This window comes from Azolla caroliniana, unplaced genomic scaffold (assembly GCF_043228905.1).
Source record: "Azolla caroliniana isolate FFs.n. ecotype wild unplaced genomic scaffold, voAzoCaro1.0.p SCAF_11, whole genome shotgun sequence".
NCBI lineage: Eukaryota > Viridiplantae > Streptophyta > Polypodiopsida > Salviniales > Salviniaceae > Azolla > Azolla caroliniana.
Window position 1 is genome coordinate 16184804 of NW_028230446.1, and position 27644 is coordinate 16212447.

At 39.8% G+C, this 27644-nt stretch overlaps 3 protein-coding genes across 4 annotated transcripts; 2 read left to right on the plus strand and 1 right to left on the minus strand.

Moving 5' to 3' along the window:
• Positions 1 to 4092: 4092 nt before the first annotated feature.
• Positions 4093 to 7517, plus strand: LOC147858047 (syringolide-induced protein). 2 transcript variants are annotated; one of them, XM_087327483.1, is made up of 3 exons: positions 4099 to 4985; positions 5079 to 5315; positions 5367 to 7517. In XM_087327483.1, the coding sequence occupies exons 1-3, from the start codon at positions 4169 to 4171 to the stop codon at positions 6296 to 6298; spliced, it is 1986 nt and encodes a 661-aa protein (XP_087183609.1). In that variant the 5' UTR covers positions 4099 to 4168; the 3' UTR covers positions 6299 to 7517. The 2 variants fall into 2 exon arrangements, with proteins under 2 accessions (XP_087183608.1, XP_087183609.1); XM_087327482.1 differs by having other exon boundaries at positions 4093 to 4985; positions 5079 to 7517.
• A 9086-nt stretch (positions 7518 to 16603) lies between these two features.
• Positions 16604 to 22059, minus strand: LOC147858048 (beta-galactosidase 8-like). Its single transcript, XM_087326855.1, has 18 exons — positions 21955 to 22059; positions 21728 to 21823; positions 21462 to 21574; positions 21289 to 21355; positions 21005 to 21097; positions 20600 to 20743; positions 20406 to 20494; positions 20169 to 20274; positions 19826 to 19913; positions 19499 to 19617; positions 18840 to 19264; positions 18608 to 18708; positions 18340 to 18449; positions 18099 to 18221; positions 17754 to 17891; positions 17401 to 17624; positions 16916 to 17213; positions 16604 to 16788 (listed from the first exon to the last, which is right to left on the minus strand). Exons 1-18 carry the CDS (start codon positions 22054 to 22056, stop codon positions 16672 to 16674), a joined length of 2553 nt encoding a protein of 850 aa, XP_087182981.1. The 5' UTR covers positions 22057 to 22059; the 3' UTR covers positions 16604 to 16671.
• Positions 22060 to 24449: 2390 nt separating this feature from the next.
• Positions 24450 to 26879, plus strand: LOC147858049 (rhomboid-like protein 14, mitochondrial). Its single transcript, XM_087326856.1, has 2 exons — positions 24450 to 24778; positions 25902 to 26879. The coding sequence occupies exons 1-2, from the start codon at positions 24542 to 24544 to the stop codon at positions 26736 to 26738; spliced, it is 1074 nt and encodes a 357-aa protein (XP_087182982.1). The 5' UTR covers positions 24450 to 24541; the 3' UTR covers positions 26739 to 26879.
• The last annotated feature ends 765 nt before the right edge of the window (positions 26880 to 27644 follow it).

Consider the following 27644-nt stretch of genomic DNA (forward strand, 5'->3'; position numbering starts at 1 on the left):
GTAACAAGCTATCAAATCCATCGTTAGACTTGAAGAACTAAAACTAGTAATCATGTATGTGTGTGTGGTTAGGTTTGTTGACTATTATGAATTTCAGGGCTACTCCACGAGCCTCAACAACAAATTCGTGTACTTGAATGTCAATTTCCCAAAAACCTATTGTTCATGCTTGTTCTTGCATTCTTCTGTAAGCTTTGCTTTTGTTTTGCAAATGATGACCTTCTTGTGTGGTTCAATGAGTTTTATTAAGCATGGTTGTTGATAATGGGCATCAAAGGTGTCGTCACCATAATGTCATTGCAAAACTTGTCATTTACTTATTAGCTTGTTATAAATTTATACTGAAGACGCCAAGAATATTGATAAGAATGTCTACGATAGATTGGTTTGAGAAAAACATTGGTGTATACATGCTTCGATACATTTCGGGAATAGAGTTTTTTTATATGACACCAATAACATTATCACCCTATATATGTCCATATTTGTATTTTCTTTCATGCAATCCTTTTGATATTTCCAATTGACCATATATACTTTTGATCTAAGGACCTATAACATGCGGGACTATATGGTGGTTTTGGAGTCTTTGGCCTTGGGACAATATAAAAGGGACTAACTACCCTCTTCATTACAACATTTGGAGATGTTGTCAAGACTCTATTGGTGAGGCTAAACTATCTTCTTTAGATCCATTATTCAACTACCAAGGTTTAACATGAGGTAATATTGTATATCAATGGTATTTTTAAGTTTGTCTCACGTCCTTTGCACAAGGGAGTCAAACTTCAGTGTGGTTAAGCACACTTACTCCATTATTTTCCTTAATATCTTATTTTATTGCTGATCATTAGTTTGACCCGTAGTATCCATGCCTTAAGCAAACAACATTATCATGCAAAGAGCATATCACTCTAGAAAACTTGAGAAGGAAATTCATAGATTTTGTTATCGCCCTCGAAGGTCAAATACAACTTATGGGACCGAAAGAGAAACTTTTTTACATTGTATGTGTGGATTTGAGTATCCACTTTTGGTCTCAAGAATTTTATCAATGAATAGTGCAACCAAGACTGGCCATTATGTTTGTTAGAGGAGTGCATGTAATGAGTGGACCAAATTCAACAATGCGCGGAAGGCAACCCAAATATGATCAAATGGAGTGCTTTGCATCAAAGTGCGTTACTTTGACTCCCAAACCTATTCAAGGCAAAAAATGCAAGGGGAGGCGAGGGCGTTCAACTACCACAAGCCAATAATGTTGACCCAACCTTCTTAGTTTAATGCATGCTAGAACATCAAATTCCACTAGTAAATAAAATTTAATATGCACGCCATTTGAACATTGCGAGTTAATAAATTGAATGACGAGGTTTTGGTGTGATGGTAAAATATGATGTTGGGGTCTTAGAAGATAGTATGATATATTCCGGAGAGACATATTGAGCCCTTCTAACTCAATAACAAGTTTGAATAAACATGTTGAAACATCATGTAAAGGAATTCTGACAAATAAAATGGGTGTCAATGTTGTGCTAATAAGCATCCACACAAATGTGAAAAGGCAAAGTCCTATCAAATGATTAAAGAACTTATTGGAAAAGCTATCTAGTAATGATTTGCATTGGGAGTATTTCAAATGCGTGCTTCTTGTTGCTCTCATTTGGTCTGCGTAGTTCGAAAGAGAATTCCTCGCCCTCTTCTCACCAACATTGGTGTGAAGATTCAGAAATTTCTCTTTGAGGGCATGAAAATAGCAACATATATGTTGTTGTGAAGAAATGTGCTTGCTTAGGCTATAAAAACCTACATACATACATGTTCATTTATTTATTTACATTCAAACAACTTAATATTTAAAATATAATGCTACTTGCATGACATAGTGTAATTTGTCAATGCTCGAATCACAACAAGTTTGTTGTTTCATTGCCCATGCATGGACTTCTGCAAACTCATCATGCATATGATATGTGCCTCTTTAGTCATTGAAGATAATATATTTAATAAAAGTAATATGCATGATCAGAGTATTTTATCATATTCGAACTTGTCACCTACCAATAATTACATGTGACCCAAATTTCTCTATCTGAGGAAGTGCTTCCTTACTTTTCTAAAAGAGCATGTATTTATAGCTCATGATCTTTGGTTGTCAATTCAGAAATAAAGTATAATTATTATCAAACGCTTAAAGCAAAATCGTGAGAACTAAGTTAAGGGGCTCATTGGGCAATTATAAATTTGGGTTTCCCATCGAATGATATGAAGATCGAGTTTAGTTGAGCGAACGGTATCATTTCAGAATTTATGGCTATTTCACACATATACATATATTATTCATATTATCGATGACTTTGGGCAATTCAGTTTGATTCAACGGCAAATGAAGGAAGCTTAATGAACAAATTTCTACGAAATCAGTTAGTTTATTAGTGATTGGTAATGTGCCCATGTGTGTGCGTGTGCACATTGATAATGTGATAAGAAGTTCAAGTTTGTTGGTGTGAGATAAGGCCACAAGTGGGATAAATATTGGAAAACGGTTAATATACACATGTTTTCTTTGAGCAATCCAAATTTGATAGCTATTTATGAAAGTCTGTTAAGAGTAGACATCTTTCTATTCCATTTATTTCACTTTTTTTTACCATGGCTTAAAAAGACCTTCTGTATGCCACACTCCCACACGCACTACTGATTTACGACCCCTTCCATTTATTGCCCAATCAATCTCTCATGAGACGATGAGGGGGGGGGTTCCACGATTGGACGATGTATGCCTACTCGTCAATGTGGCCATCCATCCATCTATCCATCATACGGGTATGGGTGTGGACCTCACATTTTGACCCTAAGGAAGAAGGCAAAATTGTCCATGACTAAAAATTCAAACGCTCGTAACAACAACAACAACAACAACAATTCCTTCCTTAGCAAGCGATTTGTTTTGTGTGAAAGCGTGAGTTGGGATGGTCGACGAGTAGTAGCATTGGTGTGTATGTATGCATGTATGGGTTACGATGGCTGGATTACGGAGATCGCATTCTAGAGTGATCGCTACCATATGGACACAATGTGTGTTGCCGAATTGGCAGACCAACAACCATGGACACGCGATCGAATCCATGAGAGACTATGCAGCACATCCATCCATAGTACGTAAAATTCGTGTTCGTCTAGCATAACATTCGTTTTCGTACGTTGGGAAAAGAATGCGAATGTTATTCAAACATTCGTGTGTGTGTGTTTTTTTGTTTTTTCCCCTTTTTTTAAAGTTTTTTTATTTCTTTTATTTCTTTTATTTAGGTTTATTTACCTACCTCATAATAAATAGTTATCCAAAAATATGGTATTTACCATTCTTCGATGGTGTTTTCCATACGCGAATGCAAAAAGTATGATACGTATGTTTTCATACTGTGCAGATCCATCCATCCACCAGTTGTGAAAGGAAGATCTTGTCAATCATGAGGATCATTATGAAGGAAGGTGTGTGTGTACAGTAGTAGTGTACACACACACACACACACACACACACAGAGACAACAGCCTGCACAGAGAGAGAGATAGAGAGAGAGATGGAAGGAATTGTTTCCATGGCCATGGCTACTGTGACTCCTGACCCCTGACCTCTGACTCCCCCACCCCTCCCTCAGAAAAGGGAAGTGTGCAGGAGCAGCAGCGATGGGAAGAAGGAAGGCAGGAGAGGAGGCATTTTGAAAAAGTGGGCATGGTGGAGGTGGAGGTGGAGGTGGAGATGGAGATGGAGATGGGGGTGGGGGACCACAATGATGGCGATGCGGACGTGGATCCGAGAGAAGGGAGGCCATTGAAGGAAAGCGCAGCTGGATGGATGGATGGATGGATGGAGCCTTTCTTCGACTCCACTGAGCAGAGAGAGAGACACACACACAGAGAAACAGAGGCACAGAGATGGCTATGGCAGCTCATACCCTCATTCTTCCTGAGCCCTTCTTCTTCTTCTTCTTCTTCTTCTTCTTCATCATCATCATCATCATCGTACCCCTGAAACCCTATCAGATTAATTCCCTTCCCCTTCCCCATTCTCATCGAATTCCTTCCCTCCTCCTCCTCCTCCTCCTCCTCTGATCTGAGCTTTCCGAGCCACTCTTCACTCTTCACTCTCACCTCCCACCTCCCATTGATGGCTGCAGAAGAGAAGCCGCATCCTCGCCCCCCTACCAGTAGACCGCTTCTCCTTCGGCCTTCTTCTTCTCTCTCTCAGGATCCCCATGACTGTACCTCGACTGCCCATCATGTAGGTCAGCCGTCGATGATCAGCCGGCCGGGCCTTGGGACTACTACCGCTCCCAGGAGGTCTCAGCATAAGCTCTCAATTCCTGCCGCACCTAGCGATAAGCTGGTCTGGTTCGCGCCCGTCTCTTCGCCATTGCTGAGTAGCCCAGCGCGGGATCCAGCTAAGGGGGTGCAGTCTCACGCCCAAATGGGTTCGAAGAAGATGAAGACTAAGAAGGGAGGAACAACTCCTAGGACGCTTTCCATTTTCTCCAATACTTTACAGCAGCAACAGGGGATGAGAGGGCTCACAGGAGGGGCTCTGGTCGCCATTGAATCAGAAGAGCCCACCTCCCCCAAAGTCTCCTGCATGGGCCAAGTGAAGTCCTCATGCAGCATCTCAAAGAGCAAAGATCAGGGTTTCCCGTCAGCTGGGGGAGACCATGGCTGCTGCAGCGCAATCACAACAAATATATCTAGTGGTAGTAGTATGGCTTCTGGTGGATCGATATATCCATGCGCATCAGGGGCTTCTCCATCCTTCGCAAGCCCTGCTGCTCTTCCTCCTCCCTCTTCTGCATCTTCTGCTTCTGCTTCTGCTCCATCATTAACGAAATCATCAGGATATTCAAAATGGGGTTCCCTGATTTTTGGCAGCTCTCGGAAGGAGTCAAACATCACCAAAGCTGCTGCTCCCTATGAAGCTGCTGCAGCTCATGACTTAGGTGAGGTTTTTTTTTTCCTCTTTATTTGTCTTTTCCTGTAAAATCGTCACATTCTAATGACATCCAAATTGCTCTGGCCATTTGGTGCATCAGGTGCTAGTATTCAGTGCCAAGATCATAAACCTCGGAGCATATGGACGATGCCTTTCCGCAGGAATCAGATGCATGTTAAGGTGGGGGCTAGTGCTTCATCATCTCACCAGGATGATGGTGTTGGTAGAGATATGAAAATGCAAAAGTGTAAGGATACAGTTTTGGAGTCTCACTTTGACAGGGCCCAATGTGCAACAGCACAGCATGGGCCACAAGTGGATGGGGATGTTGCAGCTGCTCTTGATGATCAACAGCGTCCCATAATAAACCAGAATGGAGTTGTGAAACACACCAAATCTACATATGACCAGCTGCCATCTCTCCTACAGTCCGGAACCAGTAGCAATGGACAGAATTTGAAGGTCTCTCTGGAAGTTGTCCCAGAGACATGGTTGCTGAGCGATGGCCAAAGGTTTAGGGCTGATGGTAGGCATATTCCTGATAAGAAGAATAAGCGTAGTAGCAACGGGGAGCTGCCAGCCAGGCCCATACAGGAGCTTGAAGACTCTCCTGCACCACTCATCCAAACTTTATCATCAGATGTCATGTCTGTAGATAATAGTGCACCTTTAGATGGTAGTGCCGTCAAGCAATCAAACAAAGGTGCTAATACTGCTTCTTTACAGGATAGTTTCAACAAGGAAACTGATGCAGGGGTCACCTTCCCCATTGTGCATTCTTTGGAACTGGAAGGAAGTCAACCCAATGTGGTTCCCATGTGTCCCGGTACAGATAATGGATGTAATGGAAATGATGCTTATGTCGGAGTTGAGAGAACTCAAATGAATCACGCCGAGAAGCAAAGATGTGCACTGCATATACCATCTGATTTGAAAAGAAGCCAGTCTAAATCCAGGAGAGCTGGATTGGCCACCGAAGACAGCTTGAATGAAAGAAATAATCCGTGCTCTGCTGATTACAGTGGGTGCAAGCCCAAAACCCACATTTCTCCTTCAAGTTCGTTTAACACACTTATTCTGGTGGGCTATAATCTGAATGACGATATGGGATTAGATGATTGTGAGAAGGTGTTGAAAGGGGCTTTCGGAGTCAGCAGGCTGTCATTGGATGGAACAAGCCAATTGTTACGACTACTGAAAGAAGGCGAGGTGGAGTTTATTCGATCACGCTCTGCCACGTCACATGGCCGCAGGGCACTTATCCGCCTGCAGAGATGCAATTCAGAGCCATCCAAGAACAGTCAAAAGAATGGATACTAGGCTCATGAAACCTCTAGTAGTATATGCATGTAGCATAATGTGACATTTGAGAAGGCAGTAGGATGGCAGCCAGAAACCAAGTTTTCTGTGGGACATTTCTGATCCTGATTTTGTTGATAATACTCCACTTGTCTCTTTGGAGGGTTTGGTTGGAAAATTCCAGGTTGTTCTGACATGTATAAAGCTACTGCTTAGTCTTATATCAGCACTTCTTTAAGTGTGGACTCATCATGAAAACTAGATATGCATTGAGTAATACAGTTTTCCTGATGTGGGAACATTGTGACTCTTGAGTACTTAATAAGCAATTGGCAAAGGCTTTTGATATTTCCAGAGATCCAGTCTCGCGAGTTAACTCGATAAATGTCTCATTTTCATAATGGCACCTACTCTGTATGGCAACAATGTGAATTCAGCTGAAGGAATCATCATATCAGCTCACACCTCAACTACACTACGTTTACAACATCAGTGGTTTTTATGAAGACCATGGTCTTCTACAGATCATATATGCTTTAAGAAGGTTGTAATCAGTTTGTGAACCTAAAATGGAAAATAATGGAGAAGGTGGTAAAAGTGGTCAGAATAAATGAGTGCAGAAGAACCTGCTGCCCTCTACTCCTGACACTTGTGTTCCCACGAGAAAGACAATGGTTCATGGAAGCAAGAACACATAAGTGGGTCCCTGAGTGCTCATCCAGAATGCATGGACATGCCCTGTCGACCAGGGCATTGCACATTTTGGCACAGAGGGATGTCTAACTGACTCATGGTATTGTTTCGACTACATATATACTCATGTCTTACTGACTCATGGTAACCACAGGCAAATAACAAACTGAGTCCTAAGGATGGGTGAGATGCTACTATTGGCAAATACTGCCTATGAAATAGTACCTGGAAAGTTGTATATGAACACATTGATTTATAGACATGGAAATACTTAGTGGGAGAATGTGTCAACTACTCAGTGAAGTGTGCTTAGTGGAGATAGTGTTCAGACTTAATGCAATAGATGGGTAACTAGAGTTAGCACCCTAATGTATTATGTGAACCTTAGAGCCTGCAGGGTCCATGGTTATTTCTTCACTAAGTTTTATTTGTATTTGCTTGCATCGGAGGCCGTGGCCATGAGTATTATCAATCTCATTGTATTAATTGTCTGTTGTAATTGCACGCTCGTGCCCTATTGATAATAAAATCTGTCTTTTCAATTGTCTCTTTGTGTTCTTGAATTGTATATATTATTAAGCACAAAACTTTAATTGTTATCAAAGCTATAGAGGTTTGCACTTCAGACCAAATGTTTTGAAGGGCATTGAAAGAAACATTGGCTTTTGGGTAGCTAATTGAGCCTAGGCATGCTAAATGGAAGGAGCTGGTTGTGGAATATGAGGGATTTCAGCAGTGTCTTCAGCAAGTTAGGTAGGTGGAAAAATATCTATGAAGACTCAAAACAGGTGAAGAATCAATGCCCAAAGGTGAAGAACTACACCAATTCTCCAGTAAAATAAGGGGTGAAACAGGTGCAATAATCCCGTCCTTAAACCAACGCTCTCACCTTGCACTCGACATTAAACCTAATTAAGAAAAGTCTTCAATGGACCACACAAGGCGTTACTTTTGATTTATAGGGTTAATCACAATTATAATTCCTAAAAACGTATAAGCTTATTGGAGAGGGGGGGGGGAGAGCTTTGACGTAAAAAATGCCAAGTGAAGAAAGCCCTAGAAAATTATGTTTACATACACTTTTACATATTGAAAGCTTTTAGTCCTAGGACCCAATGCCCATAGGGAGGAGGCTAATGCATTCGGTGATCATGCATTAGCCTTTATAAGGTGGAAAACTACATGTAACTTGTAATTTTAGAGTGGTTGCCTTTAGATGTCTAGTTCATTAAAGGAAGTCCTTAGCTAATGAATGCACATGTTTCTGTCTTTTCGTCTCATCATGACTTGGATAATGGTCATATGTCAAAAGCTTATAAAATGCAATTGTTTGTGACGTTGAACTCTCCCTCTTCTCATAATCAAAGTATCATATTCTGTGTCTTCCTTTCCTTTATGTGTCTCTTTCTTTCCTATCTTTCCTTTGTTATGTTCTCCCATTGGTGGGGTAGAGCAGGTTGTGGCTCCGGTTTTTAGCCAAAAGTGGTGTGCTGGAGTGACAAGGTTGGTATGTTGCCATCGCCATTATTTTCTTGTTCCCCATCACAATTATTGTCAAATTACCTTTGCTTTCAAACCATGTTGATTTTTTTTTTCCAAAACAAAATATCCTTCCATTAGTTTTCAAAAAACCTAGTACAAACTACAAAATAGATGGAAAAGAAGAGAAAAAAGGACTATCCCAATGGCTAGCCAACATCTAATTTGATTTCAGTATGACTACCCGTTCTCCTATGTTGCCACCTGCTTTCAACATACCAGAAAATGTCATCATAATAATTAGAGACCTTGCACATGCATTCAAGGATAGAGTTGTATCGCATCCCCATTCTTATCCTACTCAATATATCCCAATAACATGGCAAGCCATTGTACCACATCTCCTCGAATCATGTGAGATAAATGGAGACCTTCAACTTGCCTTCATTATAAAAGAATTTGCAAGTCTTCTTCTAAAGGAGTCATTCAATCTGGTCATATGAACACCTTTTCTTGGATCATTTTAATATCCTTCTATTTGCTTCAACCCCAGGTTGCTTTTATTTCAAGCTACCATTTCTATATCATCATCCAGTAACATTTCATCTTTGAAAAGTGTATTAACCTTGGTAGTAACGACAAATCCACCAAGTTTACACTCATCATATCGAATGCAATGCAAACATGGCTTGTATAGTTGTCACTGAAAATAGGAATTTTTGGGTTACATTGACTGAAATGTGTGAGAATGACTTGATACACTCTAGAAGATTTTGCAACTTGTATTGTTTCTTTTGTTGTACTATGATTTTTCATGATCACTCCAACATGCATGCTATCATCAAAAGTTGCGCCATGTATTAAAACCGTAGGTCCAATCGAAGCTTCAACCATTGCTTCACAACGTCTTGTATCCAAGCTTCCAACCTGGTTCTACATTCCCTCCATTATCTTGCTTGGGTTGTGATTCTAAAACTACCCCATATGCATTAAGACAATGAACCACTTGTATGCTCACACAACTTCGGAGACCCATAACATGCAGAACATTCTTCAAATTACGTTGTTCTGCCACATCCACTCCTTGTTGGAAATGAAAACCTTGATCCTTCCTATTGGCATTACTTTCACGAACATCCCGAGGATCACCCTTTTCTTTCCACTAGCAATAAATTTTCAAACAGTGCTCAAGCTTCAATTATTGCTCCACATTTACACAACCAATCTCCGTTGAGCCATGCTCAACATATCTTGTAATAGATGCATTCCACAAGAGAATATCTTTGTTTGCAAGAATATCAAATACATCTTGTGTATCTACATCTCGAACTGAAATATCATCGACTGTTTTTTGTGCTTTTTCAAGCTTGCCACATATAGCATACATGTCATTTTAGAGTGGGAAATAACGAATGCATAGAAAAATATTCAACATGAAGAACATGATGGAGAAGACAAATAATTATATTATAGGACAATGTTGAAACATGATTATAAGTAGGGTTTTGCACTAAGGGAGTTATAGCTCATGTGCTCATAAGTGGGGAAACACAAATACTAGTCAATTGTGTTGAAAAGATATGTGCCACTCTATATGTAAGGTTCCCTTTAATATGTATTACATTATTAAGCCTAATGTTTGACCATCTACCACATTAAATGCATCAATCTCTTTGTGGGCCAAACTTGATAGGGTAGCTCGAGTTGTTCTTCCTAACACATACCGAGTTAACAGGTGGAGCATGTCAAGAAATGGGCCTTAGATAGTAGGGGAGTAACCTAGTAGATTAACTTAGTAAAGCGCGAGTGCAACATGTACTTCACTCTAGTGTTGAGAATCGAGATGCTCTCAAAATTAACATGGACATGAATAACAAAACACGCAATTGATAATTAATACAATCAAGCAAGGGATATCTGAAGACAAAGTGAAGTATAATAATAACACTATCCTTGACTTTTTAGGATGTTACGAAATGTATACATATATAGAGGTTATGGCTAGCTTAGGGTGGCACATAATTATTGCTTGTCTAATGTCTTTTCCCTACTTTGTTCCACATGGCTAATGGATGAACCTTGCATTACAAGACTACCACCTAAAGGTGGGAGACTACTATTTTGATTCTAGATGTACTCATATGCTTTTATATATTTATAGTGACCCACTTATTGTACAATACATGTGCCTTGTTGAATTGCTAATGTCTCAAGCAAAATAAACCGACTCAAGATGGGACACCGTGAGGTGAGAGGTTGAGTAAACTTCCCAACACTAATGCGAGATAACAATTTGACGACCAAAAGGAAGGTTGGAGATGTTGAAATAAAACATACGTGTACACAATCATGCAAGAAGGGTGTGATGTATCAAATTGTCAAATATACGCTCATGGAATCGAAACTACAAGAAGGTTATGGACTTTGACTCGGAAATAATTTGATCAGAATCATCATTACGCAGGGCTAAGGGAATGGTTGGATTCAACATCAAAATTGGCAAAGATACATGAAGTTTATAATAAATTTTGACATGAAGATTGGCCTAAGTATATGAAGCATAAGGTTAGATTCAACATCAAGTTTGGCAAAGGGACAACTTCTTGCATATGTTGTAGCATTTCCAAAGTTTAATATTTCTTGGGATTGGAATATTTTCTGAGAGTGGTACGTAGTCTGGTGCGTCTTTATGATTGCCACAAGCAATGTAAAAGGCAACATGTTATGTAGATGCAAAGTAGTGTGGCTAACAAAACGTCCTTACTAAAATCAAAATGTTGATTGAGGGGGAGTGGATGCCAGTACCCTCTTGCAACCAAAGCTATAATGATATATGGACTTAATCTAATATGTTCCATGGGAAACCAAAAGTACTTCAACAACACATTTTCAGTTCACCTTCTCATAAGCCGAGTTGTTAAGACTTCCAAGTATTGTGTTGCATTTGTATATGTTTCGTTAGGAGCACGCAAGCATACAAAATTCGGTAAATCTATGGCTATACACAATTCATTGGCTTAGTAATTTTATTTTTTCTTGACTTACATTGGTATGCATTTTGGTATCCTCTTGCATGGAGTGTGTCAATTAGAGATCAAGGAGGTTATGTGCTAGAGAAGATCCAATGTAAACTTCAAGATTTTAATAGAAACATGGAACATCCATGCACTACTGAGGGTGGTTCAATCAATTCAAACTAAAATCTACATGACAAAATCTTCTATCTTGATTGCATAGCCAAATAAGTTGGATAATTTTATGCTAGACATAATTGTGGCAACTCCAAAAATACCAAAGGATTTTAACTTTTGTTAAATAGTCATGTTAATGTGTTAGCCTCAAATGCTATTATGCTGAATGGTTCCATGCAACAATCCAATCATATACATTGCAACTTTGGGTATTTGCCCTAAAATGGACAATTAGTTAGATATTAGACAATCTCATTCTTTGATATAAGGGTTTTTGGTCAAGAAGAGGCCCAGAAAAAGAATGATTAAGCATGATTAAAGCTGGCAAGTTAGGATGGAAATCTTTAGGTACTTTGGATTTTAATTTTTAACGCATCATTATACATCTCATAAGGCATATCTTACATAATGTTATTCTTGCAATATATCAACCATCATTTGTAGTTATCATTGTCTCCAATTTTTCGGTTTCATAAGTTGGTTTGGCTTTTTCTTGTCCTACAAATAGATCGGTGTCCAACAAATAGACATGCAACCATTTACAATTTCTTTAGCATAGGTAAGAGGCTAGACCTAGCCTAAGGGCCATTCCACATGCACACATAATTATGTTATCCTATCTTGGTTCTCAATTGCACTCCATTAACAACCATTTAATATATGTATGTATGTATATGGATATATATTGGTAGATTGATCATTAAAGAATGCACAAGCTAAATGTTGCTAGAGTGATGTTAAATAATGCATAATCCAATCAAAATGTTAAAAGAAAATGATGGTATATTTAGATTTTATGTGAAGTGTAGCTAACACGACTTGGCCTTGTACCTTAGGAGGGGGAATCATTAAGTGCTTTTTCTCTAACCTAGTGTGTATGGGATTTCATAAGGATGAGTGTTAATGATATCCACAATGTGAAAGGAAGGGATGGATAACAATTTGCGTCCCAATAGAATTAGCTTGGTTATGTACATACATATATGCTTTTTTGTTTTGTGTGTGTTTTTTTTTCTCTCTCTAAATCTACAACATTATCCATTGGGAGGACGAAAGGCAAAAGAAGAAGAATCAAAAGAAAAAAGCTAGTTTTACGTGGCAATCCGTCCATTAATTAGTTAGGATTTTTTTTTTTTAAAACAACTAAGAAAAAGAGGGGGGGGGAAAAAGCAAACCTTACCAAACTAGGGCCAAAGTATATACAAAAAGAGGAATTGAGCTTAAATAACGAAACGTTTTCTTGTTATGTTTTTATTCTTTTCTTCTATTTTTCTGCGTTTTTTTGTTTACTTGTTTTTACATTATTCTCAAGAGGCAGGACGGAAAATCGATTGTAAAAAAAAAAAAGCAAGCAAAAGAAAGCATGTACTACCATATACATACATGATAAGTAGATAAAAAGGCGATGTAGTTAGTATAAAAAGCTCATCAATATATATATATATATATATATAAATCCATTGATTTTCCTAGGAAGAGCGAGGTACATAGAGAGGACATGCCAGATATCATGTCTATTCTTCAGAAGAAGACGTTGAATTTGTTTCCTATGGTGCCCGAATGTTTGGCCGGTCACGGATCACCCCTGAAAGATGACCACAAGAATCGCGACGGTAAAGTGGACGATGACATTAATAATAAGCTAACCCTCCGTATTCCTAATTCTGCACATGCTTCAGGAAATCCTAATCCTAATCTTAATCCTAATACTAATACTCATACTAATACTAATGCCCATAATAATACTAATATTAATATGGACTCCAATTCTAGTGCAAGAACTAATGATCGTGATCATGATAATGATGTTGTTGTGATCATGAGGCCAGCCTGGCAGAATCCCTACTCTAATGCTGGATTCAATAGTATTAACAAGGCATTCAAGGTGGAACCTTATGTTCATCCAAATCATGTAAATCTTCATCGTCATCATCAGATGAATGGGCGGCAGCATGCCAGACTCATGAATGGGCATGCCAGTGATGAGTCAGACCAGCAGCAGCTCATCCCTAAATTACTAGTCACAAATGGCATCAAGAATGATCAATATGTGGTAAGGCTGGACATTAACGCTAATCAAGCTCAGCAATTGGTTCATGGCGGCAACCCACCACGATCCTTGTCTGGCGCGAAGGCCGCGGGGAGGAGTTCTTCGAACGAAGATATTGCGACGATGAAGCGGACGGAAAGCAGAGATATGGGGAGGGGGGGCAGCGCGGACATGAGTAGGGTTCAATATGCGCCATGGCCTGGTAATTACGTCCACCATTCAACAGGAGGCCATCAGCATATAGTTATGAACATAGATAGGAATATGGGGATGGGCATGGGCATGGGCATGGGCATGGGCATGGGCATGGGCATAGGTATGCCTGGGCAAGGTTCAGAAGTGACGGTGCAGGTCCGGAGGAAAGTGCTGCGGCCGGTGTTCAGGAAGAGGCTGACGGAGAGCGACGTGTCGGGGCGGCAGGACCGGCTGCTGATGAGGAAGGACAGCCGCGGCTGCCTGGGCAAGCACAACCTGCCGTCGAGGTACCAGCAGAACATCCCGGTGGTCATGTGGGACGAGGGCGAGCCTTGGCGGGCATGGCGCTTCATCCATGGCCTCTGGCTCTCCAACGGCTCCTACGTCCTCAAGGGCCGCTGGAGCAAGTTCCGCGACCACAAGTCCCTCCGCACAGGCGACACCATCACCATCTCCATGGATGCCACTGACAACCGCACGCTCTGGATCCGCCACGACCCTGCACCTGCCGCCTCCTTACTCATCACTTCTAACCCTAAATCCACCGCCATCGCCGCCGCCAAGTTCCACGTCGGTGCTGCAACGATTGCCTCCAAGATCCCTGCTGCCACTCATGGAATGGCAGCAGAAGGGGCACTACTAGGCGTCCATGATGGTGAGGAGGAGGAAGGCCCTCCTCTCTGATCAATCCTCATCCTCCTCCTCATCCTCATCATCATATTTGCAGCTCTGTGCACTTCTTGATGATGCAACCTCATTCATGTTCATGAATGGAAAGACTACTGTATATCTGTCTAATGGCAGTCTGTCTCATGATCATATTCTGTAGGTCATACCAAATTATGCTTCATTTTCTGTTTACATCAACATACATACATATAGACTATAGTATATACATAAGAGGAATCTGGTATTTAATTTTATATCACAAAATACCTATTGTTTTTTAATTTTAGGAAATTTCTGAAAATACCCCCCCTGTGTTCTTTTCCTTACCCCTTTTGGGCTAATATATATGTACATATTGGTCTCTCACCCACAATGGGAGTACCAATTTTGAAGTACCAATTTGAGATGTTTGAAATGCAAAAAAGTCTTGGTTCTCCATTTGTATGGCACAATGCAATATTCCAAATACCATATCAATAATATTATGTCCTTAGGATACCATAATATACATGTCTAGGATATCATAATTGTATAGTACACCTACAAAGATAGTGTTCCCCCTAGCTCAATCTCCCTCACTCATAGTTGGATAAAGTTGATATAGTAGTGTACCATGAGGAGTTAGGAGGTACTAAACCCTTTCCTCTGAGTGTTTTCAACTTTAATACTTGGCAAGATTATTCTTTGGAATTAAGGGTGATGATTATTAATGTTCTACTAAGAGCCCTTGGTTGAACTTCCAAACACTTCATGGCCAATAGTGGTTGTACACAAACAAGGGTTTACACCTTTAATAGAATTAAGTCCTACAAATGGTGTGAGACAAAAGAATCTTTGACCCGTTGGTGGCCTTGACAACGTGGAGCATTAAATATGTTTTTCATACTATATATCCACCTATGTACTGTTGGGTCTAGTGACAATACGTATGGCACTCAACTCTCTCCCATACATTGGTCGTGGTAGATTGTTGGGAGTTTCATGATTAAGTCTTCCATAAAAATCAATATGTATAGTCGGGCTATAAGGAAGGATTTACAACATCTAGGGCCCCATTAATTAACTTGTTCATCAATTCATAATTCGAGTTGTGAGGTTCGCATACGTCCATCTATGAGGTGCATATGGTGGCCAGCACTAGGGATCACTCTTAAAATATTTTTGTGTGGTCACTCGTGTTTTTCGTGGAAGGTAAGGATATAGGTAGTATTCAAAGCATGCAATGTTTCTTAGAACATGTTCGGGTCCTACGATCTTTTGTTAGGTATTAAAGACTACATATCCGGAGTCAATATTCTGACATTCTTCCTAGTGCCCAAATATGTATAGCCCACGCAATATATATTCTCTGGCATTCCAATGGCAAGCAAGGCTATGTGGCAATATAAAATCCAAACAAATATGTTTGGCAGATGATCATGTGAGCAAAACCGTCATATAGGCATGCATGTGCTTCTTATACCTAGGGACCATTAATGGATGATTTCCTGCACTTTATTATATTGTGGTATTATACGAGGATTAGGTCAACTTGTAATGGAAATCCCTCTCAGTACATTGCTCCATTAAATATTTCAGTAATGGATGATTTCCTGTTGTGGTATGGTGGTATTATATGATGATCAGGTCAAGTTGTGATGGAAATCCCTCTCAATACACTGCCCCACTAAAAATTTCAGCAAGTAACTAACAATGTTCATGTTCCGCAATGTGCAAGGCTGGAACGTCCAGCCATTTTGCCACATCTAATTAGTCACTGTGTCTTATTTCTTGATTAGTTTGGCAATTCATACAAAGTTGATTTTGTGGTTTCTTTTACGCTGAATCATCTATATACACTTCAAATCGACTTTCGATGTTGAGCTAATTTGGTAAAAAGAATTTTCCATAATTTGTTCAAATCCAAACCCTTAATAATAATACAAGTAAAATCTTTCAATTAAATTTCTGCTAGTTGCCATTATATATGGATATATATATATATCTATCCCGCACAAAATCTCGAGCTTTCTAGTCGTAATTTTTTGCAATAATAATATTAATCTTCTGCTGCGACTGGACATCATCTCTGATCGTCTTGTTACGTCCTATTCACTACACAGTTTGATATGGCTTCATCATTGGCATGTTGCTTGAACTGCGAGGCTCTTGGATGTTCCAGGACATGGATCATCAGAAACCTGTTTTCTCAATGATTCTAGGTCTAAGGAGCACCTCTGCTTCCCAAGGCACGCCTGCAATATTTCCCCAAATTCAGTCTAAATACTTCATATTTTAGCAACATCGTAAATATTAAACTCTGCTTTAAGAGTTTAATAGGGATGAATTTTAAGAATTTTAGCTTCGGGATTTAGATTTTACCTCTTTCACAAGTTGAAGGGATTGAGGGGCATGGCATTGACCCTTCCTGAAGAATTGGCATGATCCCTGAGGGTTGCCATAGCTAGCGAAATCGATGGATGAAATCTTCTGTTCGGGGCCACACTCAAGCCTCATTGTCATTATCGCAGAAGGCAGCTGGTTGAGATCTGATGTGGTGGCACATATCGTCCCAGGAACCCTAACTGCGAAAGAAATCTGGGAGGGATCACCACCAACTTCTTCCAGCAGCACTAGCGAGTTCCCAGAAGGTTCCAACCAAGACCGTGGAATGTGATACCTGCACAACCAAAACCCTAAACTCTTTAAAGAAAATTGTGTTACTCTCTAAGTGGATTCATGTCTCTGTGTACAGGGATAGGGGCCAGAATTATAGCAAAATGTGGGGAAATCAAGTTAGGTCAAGAACATAGATAGAGATTGAGAGAGAGAACATGATTTATATATATATATATATATATATATACCATCTCTGTGATGGTTGCCCACAATTCCGATTACACTTGGATGAGTCATATGGACCTTTGTAGCTGCAACCTCCATCTTCTTCGCGAGTATGGCAACCAAGATTTGAAGAGAGCAAAGTCCAGTAGCGTCCGATTCCTTTCCCATTTACCCATGCCTGGCCCTTGCCCATACTCTTGAGGTCCACCGCGACAGGATTGCTTCCCGGCGGAGAATCGAAGGTAGTCTAGAAGTAGTAGTTAAGTAAGTACACACAACAAAAGTACCATGTTAGGCACCTACACACGATAATGTGGAAGTATATAGATACAAGGCTAGGTGCTTTTGGGCTTTATATTCTGATTATTATTACTACCTTGTACCAAATCAATGGCTGATACGCCGGTGCTGATTTCACGCCGGCAGAAGATTTCCAGATGGTAGTGTTTGCCTGCATCGTCGAGGAGTTGCCACCCATGGAGAAAAGCTCCAACTCTTCACCTTTGAGGCCAATCTGATTAAAACAAGGTGAGCAATTAATAGCATTCAAACGTGTGAGAGACATAGATGTAATTGCATGCTTGGATTTTAGCTTTCTAACATGCATCTCAGCTATGTTATCCATATCATCCTAATTCCTACACATTAGTATAAGTTAAGAGTCATGCACCAGATAAGACATATTGAATATCAGAGCTCATTAGAATGGGCTCTCACTAACCTGGTATGTCCAGTTCCCTGATGAAAGATCCACTATTTGACCTCCACCTCCTGGCTCCTCAATAATAATCGAAATAGGTCCATCGATTCCGGCGCCGGCCGTGTCGAAAAACGAGCCGTAGTTCTGTGTTATGAGGTTCACAAATCTCTTAGTATTTGCTTGACCAGGAATTGTATTAGCTTTTTAATGGTGCAGATCAGGTTCAAAACCATTTGTCCTGAGTAAATCTTTTTCATTTTACCTTCATGCCAACAGTTGTGCTCAAGAGAGCCAGCTGATTTTCTCCTTGTTTAAGGTAGAGAGGGAGTTGAATCTGGAAGTTAGGAAGGTCATAGCTTCCATGGATATGTCCTGTTAATATTGTCGACATGCCGATACATTATCAATGGGAGATTTGCAATGGAGTCGTATAATGTTTTTTCAGTAATTGTTACGAAAGAAGGAAGCATCATTCATGCATTATTTTTTGTTTGAAAAAAGGAAAATGAAACAAATCATAAATTCATTACCTAAGAACTCCCCATTCAGAAACAATAGCATAGCATGGCCCAGTGACCTGATTGATAACAGACCTTTCAGGGTGCTGTTGCTGTTGCTGCTGATGTTTAGACTGCAAAGAATATAAAAAATAAAGCTCAAATTGCACATGAATTTTCAGAATTCCACAAAACTTCTCAATCTTTACATGACCCATCAAGGATTTTTATTCAGATCATGATTTGAGCCCTGTTTTGACCTTACCTTTTGATGTACCACAAATAGTCAGTAGTATCTCGAGTCGTGTTAACTTGATCTTTGAATCCCACTTGGGTAAATAACATGGCTGAAGTCCCTGCGTCTTCCCACGAACAAGGTGAGCTCTGACAATTAATGACAGGTTCTTTGTAATATTGCCAACAGAGCTGTGATGAGTGCTTCTTCTGTTGAAGCTGAAGCTGCAGATCCACCAATGGGACAGGTGCTCGCATGTCCATGACAGTCGTCTGGCGATGGACGGTCGCTGTATTGAAAATGACCCTCGTGCAGTCCTGCAATATACTAACAGACCACGGGGGGAGCCCATATGATTTACCGTGGAATTGCACTGTATTATTGCCATGATAATTCTCCACAGCCTTGTTGGATAGGAAGGCACAGCATTCCTCTTTGGTTTGATACATGGTCACCTAGCACATTCATCAATAATTCAATCACATTTAACTTGATGGTGCCAAAATAATATACCAAATGTCTTCTTCTTTGATTCACACACACCGGCATGCAATCATAAAACCTCGAGTCCTCTATATATATCACACAATAGAATTTTTTATGTGACTCAATGCACATGCAGACAAAGATCGACAAATAACGATCGATTTTCTAGGTTGTGTAGAATAAAGTTAAAAAAACAATGTTACCTCTCTTGATGGACCCAAAGGCATGGTCGTAGCTTCACCATAAAGGAGTGGTTTCTCACACATTCGAAGAGCTTCATGAAGGTCTGCTAAGTGGCCCCATTTTGGCTGTCTTAAGAGACCTGCACCCCAATCATCATGTCTGACCCCACTTAAGAGACTCTTCATTTTCAGCTCATTAATATATTTAGATTGATCACACACAATCATCATGTCTGACCCACTTAAGAGGCTCTTCATTTTCAGCTCATTAATATATTTAGATTGATCACACACACATAGAAAGAGAGGGAGACAGATCCAAAGGTTTTTCTGTTCAGTGGTACAAACCATATTCATCAATGGGAGCATCATAGTCGTAGCTTGTGGCTATAAATGGCCCCCCCGCAGTGCGCTCGAAGTTGGTTCCTCCATGGTACTAAAGTCATGTACGACGTTCATATCCATGCAAAATAGATTATGATAAGGTACTAATATTCAATCAAATGGATGCAGAACTATTTCGTTCCAAACCAGTACTGATGCTCTCATGTGGGCTAACAAACTAGTTATAAATTCAGTTGAATTGTATAGGTGGTCCTTCATGCATATACATATATAATATACATAGCATATAATAGTTCTGGATTGTATAGGTGGTCCTTCATGCATATACACTATATACTGTACATACCATATAATAGTTCTGGAACGTGCCACCCTTCTGGAAGAACCTTGCCACAGCAAATGCAATGTCTTCAACGGGCCGATAGGGTTGCAAGCCTCCGAATGAGAGGAACCTGCCATCGATAACACGAGAAATAGATAGATTTTTACGGGCGATGTTAAATTATCCCCCACATGGGAAGTAAAATCACATTTGAGTAAAAATGAAAAGCTCAGCCTCTCTTTAAGTCTAAAGCCAATTTACCATCCTGTCCAATTTTCTGTCCACATCTTCGGTTTGGTGGGCGAATTCGGCTCGAAGTGGTCACAATAGAATCCATTGCATGTATTGATCTGGTTAAAGAAATTGGGTTTCCGGCCCATGTCAGTGATAGGCAGATTAGGAAGGAAATGAATTATAAGTAGGGTTATATCAAAAAGAGTTAAAAAGAGACATACGATAGGAAGAGGAGCATCTTGCTGTTGGCACATAACCCATGGCACTTTTGTGTCCAGTCCTAAAGCCATGTCTGCAGCCCAATGCATGTACCTCTTGCCTGATGGCCCATATGGCGCATCTATGTTTCCATACTCATTCTCGATCTGCAATATGGACATTATTATACATGCATCGTCTCAACAATATATATTGTTAGAAAACCAATGAGAGTCTGCCTTTCTGTGTAACATGTTGAATATTATTAATTTCTGATCTAGATTCCTTCTTCAATATTGCCCACATGAGCTTCATATCCAGTTACAGACAAATACATATACACATTATAATGTTTATAACTCATAGACAATTACATACGCATAATAATGTTTATAACTCGTGGATAATACATATACATATGTTTATACCTGAGTTAAGATTACAGGTCCTCCTTGCCAATAGAATAGATTTTCGTCTTTCAGCATGCCCACAATCTTGCTTGTAATTCTCTTCATTTCAGCCTGTCGCCCCCCGATGATGATCAAGCCCAAAGTTTCCATATAGAGCCAAAATTCAGCATGATGTGATGGACAGGTTTGCCGATCAGGACATTTGAAGCACAAACATATATTATTACTTTACAACGACGATGAATTTTGATAGAGATGTAGATGGTTTAATCGCAATAAAAATCTATATAATTCAGTCAAACCTTGAACACTGCGTTATCAGTCCTGAGCTCTATTCCAGGAAGGAAGTGTAACCACATGGGAAATCCGCTGAAACACAGATAAAAGCACCAATTAATTTAAGATCAGGCACAATGAAGCAAAATTGTTTCTTGAACGTGAATAGATTAATTCGATCATTGATTCATTAATATACCCATAGTTCCATTCCGCGCATGCATAGGGTCCGATCCGAAGATGGAAATAGAGACCGGCCTTTTGCGTCTCTTTAATGAACCGAACTAGATCCAGCCTCCCATCAAACACATACTGCAAGAAATCATCATTATATTACTTCGAAAGATCCTTCATCATCTTCCCTCAACACAAACGTGACAGATAAGTAATACTAAAAATGAAACGATTGATCCGTTTTTCCTGCAGCGCAGATCATGGTATTGATCGGTTTATGTAGTGAATTACCTTCCCCTGCTGAGGCTCATGCATGTTCCAGAACATGTAGCTCTCAATCACATCCACGCCGCCAAGCTTGGCTTTCCCAATGAGGTCGCCCCACATCTAGCACACACACAGACAGACAGACACAGAGAGAGCCATTTACAATGAATTAGTAACTCTTGGTGATGATGATGGTGATGGTGATGGCGATGGCGATGGATAGATAAAGCTCTACTTAAATGCATTATTACCTGGGGAGTGCTTCGTGGGTAATGTATGGATGCAGAGATGAGGAGCTTGCGCTGTCCATCGATGAGGATGGCACGCTGGTCATAACTCACGTTCCTGGCCATCGTAGGAGTAGCGGAGCAGAAGGAGGGGAGGGAGAGGGAAGCCTGCATTCCCATACTAAGCTCAAGAAGAAGAAGGAGAAGAAGAAGAAGAAGAAGCGGCGCTGCTGCTGCAGAAGCTGGCGATGGCGATGGCGATGGCGATAGATTGCGCTGCTTCTGCCGCCGCCGCCGCCAAGGCGGCAGCGGGCTCTTGATCATCATCATATTAGAGAGAGAGTTTGGCCACCTGGTGGAGAGGGAGCGTCTGTCTGTCTTTGTCTTTTTCAGATGGTAATTGATTGCTTTGCTTTTATTTACTTATTTACATATATAGCCCTGCCTCCCTGAAAACGCAACCAGACACATAGAGAGAGAGAGAGAGAGAGAGAGACGTTCTTCTTCTTCTTCTTCTTCTTCTATTTGTTTTTTTGTTTTGTGTTGTGTTGATCCACCCATGTATTGTATGTAATATGTAGTAGTAGAAATACTGATATTTGCGTTTCCGTATTGAAAGCTATTGCGTTATATCATATGAATATATACGTACGTTTTTTAGGGTTTCGTTTCCTGGAATGAATAACACGTGTGTCCCCTCTCTCTCTCTAGACTCTCTCTCTCTCTCTCTCTCTTAGAGGGGGGGGGGGGGGGGGGGGCGATTTGATTAAGTTTTGATTACACGTTTGGAAGCCTCCCAATCCATCATCACACACACAATACACTTACATACTTCATGCAATCCTTCTTCTCCTCCTCCATCAATGTTGTGCCTCGTCCAATTTGTCAACGCCACTTGGCTCTCCACCACCACCACTATCACGAGAAGTGTAGCTCAGGTTCTCAAGCTCCATGCTCCACCTCGCATCATAGTCATCTTGAGGAGGGATGGTGTGATGACCATAGAAGTTAATTATACTCATATGTAGTCATATGTAGAGAGATGGTTACGAACATGCTCATATCATAGATGCTAAAGCTAGTTGTGCTCACTTGCAACTTTAAATTTTTGTAGCTGCAAAACACACATATTTGCCAAGGGAGCTACATGCACTCCTTGAAGACATTGCCCTCATGCACATAATTGTCTTGCAAAGGTTCCATAACACTCTTGAACCCTACGTATATCTTATCCTTTGGCGTGGTGCAATCTTAATGATTCAAAATGGGGTGCCTCTATATATCATCTATATTGAGGCACCACATCCGGGTCGAACGATTCTAATTCAACAACAATACTATAGCTTCTAGCATTTGGTTAGTGTTGGGCTATTGCATTTACAAAGACTTTATCTTGTTCACATTTCATATATTTCTTGCATACTTTCACATCTTCTATGAATTTTCCTTCTTTTTGCACAATAGCATATACAAAAGAAAACTGAAGGAATTGATTGATTCTAGTACTATGTCACTGCTTCACAATGTTGCTCATGCATAATTACAAGAAGAATCAACCACTGGGATTATAAATCTACACAAATTGTCTATCGATTGAGTAGATACAACAGGGAATATTACATGCAAAGACATAGCAAATTTGGATTCTTTAGGATAAGATTAGTTTGCAATGATGAGATTGGTTCATTTTCTTGTAACTAATTTAAACGAACCATTTCACTGAATCTAAGAAGATATTATTTACAAACTTCAGTTTCATAAATAATTAGAAAGATAACACTCTTCTTTTGGAAAAAAGGGTTTTGATGGTAGATAGATTCCATAAGAAATAAAAATTCCAACAAAAGAGAAACTTGGGGAGCCAATCGATGTGGAGATCGTTGCCTTTGCATGTGCATTTCCCCACCCTATTGGAAAAAGAGACGCGCATCCACAAGCTCTTAACAATGTTATTCATTGGTTCCATGATAAGGACCAGTTTCCCCAACTCAATCAGTTCTTCCAAATTTTAATTCAAAATTTCTGCCTCAATGCAATAAAGCCAGAGCGATAGACATCCTTGATACCTATCTCGAAAATGTGCGGGAGATCATTAGACTCTATTTGTCAATCACAAGCTTCCCCTGTACAATATTATGATTGAGAGTCAAAAGAGATGTCGTCTCCTCCTCCTCCTCCTTCTTTCTTTTTATCAAGCCATCCTTGAACAACAACATTATGGAGCAGGTGTGGGTCACTTATATGATTGATCGATTGTGAAGCTCATAATAGTTTTCGAGTGAAGGCAATTAAATTAATATGTGTGTATGTATGTATATACGTATAATTTCATTTGTGAAAGTATCATTCCATCATCTAATGGTTGGTTCCCTAATGTTCCCCGACCTTTTTCCTTCCCTTCGTCATGTTTTATGTAACACCTTCAGGTCTCTTTTGTTATAACTTATAAGCATATATGTATACATATATATAATATATATACATAGTACATACATTAAAATCACATTATCTCGATTCTAATTACCCTCCTTCCTTCCTTCCCTCCCACGGTTCCTCTCGTTTTCTCTGCAATCTTCGCCATCGCCATCGCCATCGCCATCTCCATCTAACTATGTACAGGGGTCGAGGTCGCAGCCCTTGGATCGGGAGCGGGAGCGGTGGTGGTGGTGGACTCCTTCTGACCCTTGCCTTCCACGCAGTCGCGCAGTACGCGGGTAGCGACGGTAAGCCCCCCGTCACCGCTGCTCTGATCATAGCGAACGTCCTCCTCTTCCTCAGGCCGGGGAGACTCGACGAAATCCTCCCCACCGTTGCGGATGTCTGCCTCAACCCTCACACCATCCTAAAGGTTGGCTTTCTTTATCTGATTGAATGGGTACGGTTGTTTGTTGATTCGTATTGAAAAGCTCATTTTTTTCCTTCTTGCTTGTTGTCTTGATCCGTTTTGGAAGAAGAATCTCATCAAACCTATTGAAATTTTTTCACTTTTCGATGCATTTCTATAGTAGTTGTTGATCTGTTTTTGAAGAAGATTCAGATGAAGAGGAATGTTGTGTTCTTTCAAAGTTCATCTGTTTTGTGTGTATTGTTTCACTTCAGCTGCTTCATGTATGATCACGCGATGAGGGTTTTAATCATTGTGAGAATAAATTCACTTAAACCTTTTGCATTGTATCCCACCAATGAACTATTTTTATCCTAGTATAATGAAAGTTTTCCAAGTTTAAATCTAGCAGTATTCAAAGAAAGGATGTTTTTTTAACAAAAGACTTATAAGGCATCTTCGTCTGAATTCATTTAAATTAGTTACAACAAGAATGATCTGAATATTGCTAGATTTGTCTTTGGAACTTTGATTCAGAATACGTTTGGAATGCTTGGCTCATTGTGAATTGCATGTAAAAGTGACCAGCCTACAGACAAAACCCTTGTTTGCATTCTATTGTTTTCGCTAATGTTTGCATGGCATCAGTACCTTGTGGTTTACAGGTGTATCAACAAACAATAGTACCAAATGAAATATGTCTCAAATAGCTCTCATGCAGAACCTGAACCTTTTATAGCACATCACATGTGAATCCATCATTATAACCACTTGTATTTTACGGAAGCAACAGCATTGAATTTCCAAGTATACAAAACAAGACCACTTTAATGTTGACTTTGATGGGGCAACACCCTACGTTTGGAATGCAGTTATCACGATGATTGTGACTACAGTATGTCCAATCGATAACCAAATCAGAGTCCCAAACAATAAAGATGTAAATTAGATGTAAATTAGTTACTGCATTGTAAGATGGAACAATAAACTGTCTCAAAGACAAGTTCGTGTGTTTTCTATCGCTCTTTTTTGTATTTGTTGACTTCAAATCTACTGGTGCGACCAATCATTTCTAGCGTTTTTTCAACATCTCTTTTAAAAGTTTTCTACTCAACATTTTGATATCAAAACGTTTCTATTTTTCTAGGATTGGGATCTCAAGCGGTTGTTTCTTTCAGCATTTTATCATCTTGATGAGACACATCTGGTATACAACATGCTCTCACTCTTGTGGAAAGGAGTACAGCTCGAAAGGAGAATGGGGAGCCTTAAATTTGCTGAAATGGTTGCCGTGCTTCTTGGATTATCACATGGTTTAGTTGTGGTACTTGCCAAGGGATTAAATACTTTTTTCGATTATCCTGATGCTCTCTATTCACATTGTGCCATCGGATTTTCCGGAGTCTTATTTGCTCTCAAAGTAGTATTGAACTCTGACTCTCCAAACTTCACCGATGTATATGGAGTCCTTGTTCCTGCTCGCTATGCAGCTTGGGCTGAATTAGTACTCATACAAATGTTTGTTCCAGGAACCTCTTTCTTAGGTCATCTATGTGGCATCATAGCTGGCTGGCTTTATGTTCACAATGCAAATTGGCTTACTGCGAGTGGAATTTTTAGTTACCTGTCTCATCAGCTCATCACCCTTCGGAACAGATTCCTGAACTTCAGAAGGTTCCATTGGTGGTTACCATTTTATAGGAGAGGTAGAACACTTGGTCGAGAAGACCAAAGAAGAAGTGATAGTTCTAACTCTTTTTTGGAGGCTACAAGGCCAGTGTGGCGGTGTCAGATGTGTACTTATGATAATCCTATCTATGAAGCTGCTTGTGAGATGTGTGGTGCATCACATTTAACACATGACACTAGGTTACCATCAGCACCTCCTATGGACGATATGAGAGATGTAAATCTTGCTGCTTCTTCTTCTTCGCCCTCTGTTAATGAAATGCGACGAGCACGACTAGCACGCTTCAGCCGATGAATACCACACATAGTGTGTAGTGAAGGCATCATTACTCTGGTCTAAGCTTAAGGAAGGTTATTGTATATGTTTGATTGGCTTCAATTTCTGACATTTGTAGATACATCACTAACTGGCAGAATGAACAATGAAGATTCTTTGTATGTCAAGCAAATGTTATCGTCTATTAATTTGTTCAGCATTTCACGTATAATTCTTACAGAAGTCACGTATAATTCCTATGGAAGGAGAGTATGCCTTTCGCAGTTAAACAAAGGACTGAAAATCAAACATTAAAAATTCCCATGTTTCATTCTCATGTAAGGAATGTTTTTACCAAGGTTTTTGAGGTTCAAACTTTTAAAATTCCCATTTTTCATTCTCATTTATGAAATGTTTTTACTGATTCTTTTTTACTTTCTAACTTCTAAGGTAACCAATGTTTCATTCTCATTTACAAAAGGTTTTTACTGAAGTTCTGAGGCTCCATTGGTCTTGTAGTATGTTATGACTATCAACTGGTGGGGTGGTATTGTGATGTTAACAGTGTAAATCTCTGATTTGGCTCTGCAAAAGCATTGTGCTTCTTGAAAATAAAGATATGTGCGTAGAAATCTGACCCTACAATATGAATTATTTATTCATTGAACTTAAGCTCATTATAATCCGAGCCTCTCATTGATGACATAACAGCAATTTTAATTTAGGTAGGAGTCATTTATTAGGGTATTTTCTAGGTTATAGATACTAGAAAATCACAATGGCATTAAAGATACTCTACACTCTATTGAGTGAAATTCCGACATTGAGAAAACTAGGAATTACTCATCATAAAATAGTTGAGATTTAGAAATCTCAATGCTAGACAGGTCGAACTTATTAGATCCGTGTATTTTGATTCAGTGGAGGTGTTGGAATTACAATTCT

What these genes read in the sequence shown, in the direction of transcription:
- LOC147858047 (XM_087327482.1), top strand. Translation starts at nt 4,169, where the DNA reads ATGGCTGCAGAAGAGAAGCCGCATCCTCGCCCCCCTACCAGTAGACCG. An exon ending in TGCTGCAGCTCATGACTTAG is followed by an intron (nt 4,986 to 5,078) that starts GTGAGGTTTTTT and finishes TTGGTGCATCAG; the next exon opens with GTGCTAGTATTCAGTGCCAA.
- LOC147858048 (XM_087326855.1), bottom strand. Translation starts at nt 22,056, where the DNA reads ATGGCCAGGAACGTGAGTTATGACCAGCGTGCCATCCTCATCGATGGA. An exon ending in ACCCACGAAGCACTCCCCAG is followed by an intron (nt 21,824 to 21,954) that starts GTAATAATGCAT and finishes TGTGTGTGCTAG; the next exon opens with ATGTGGGGCGACCTCATTGG. An exon ending in TGCGCGGAATGGAACTATGG is followed by an intron (nt 21,356 to 21,461) that starts GTATATTAATGA and finishes TCTGTGTTTCAG; the next exon opens with CGGATTTCCCATGTGGTTAC.
- LOC147858049 (XM_087326856.1), top strand. Translation starts at nt 24,542, where the DNA reads ATGTACAGGGGTCGAGGTCGCAGCCCTTGGATCGGGAGCGGGAGCGGT. An exon ending in ACCCTCACACCATCCTAAAG is followed by an intron (nt 24,779 to 25,901) that starts GTTGGCTTTCTT and finishes CTATTTTTCTAG; the next exon opens with GATTGGGATCTCAAGCGGTT.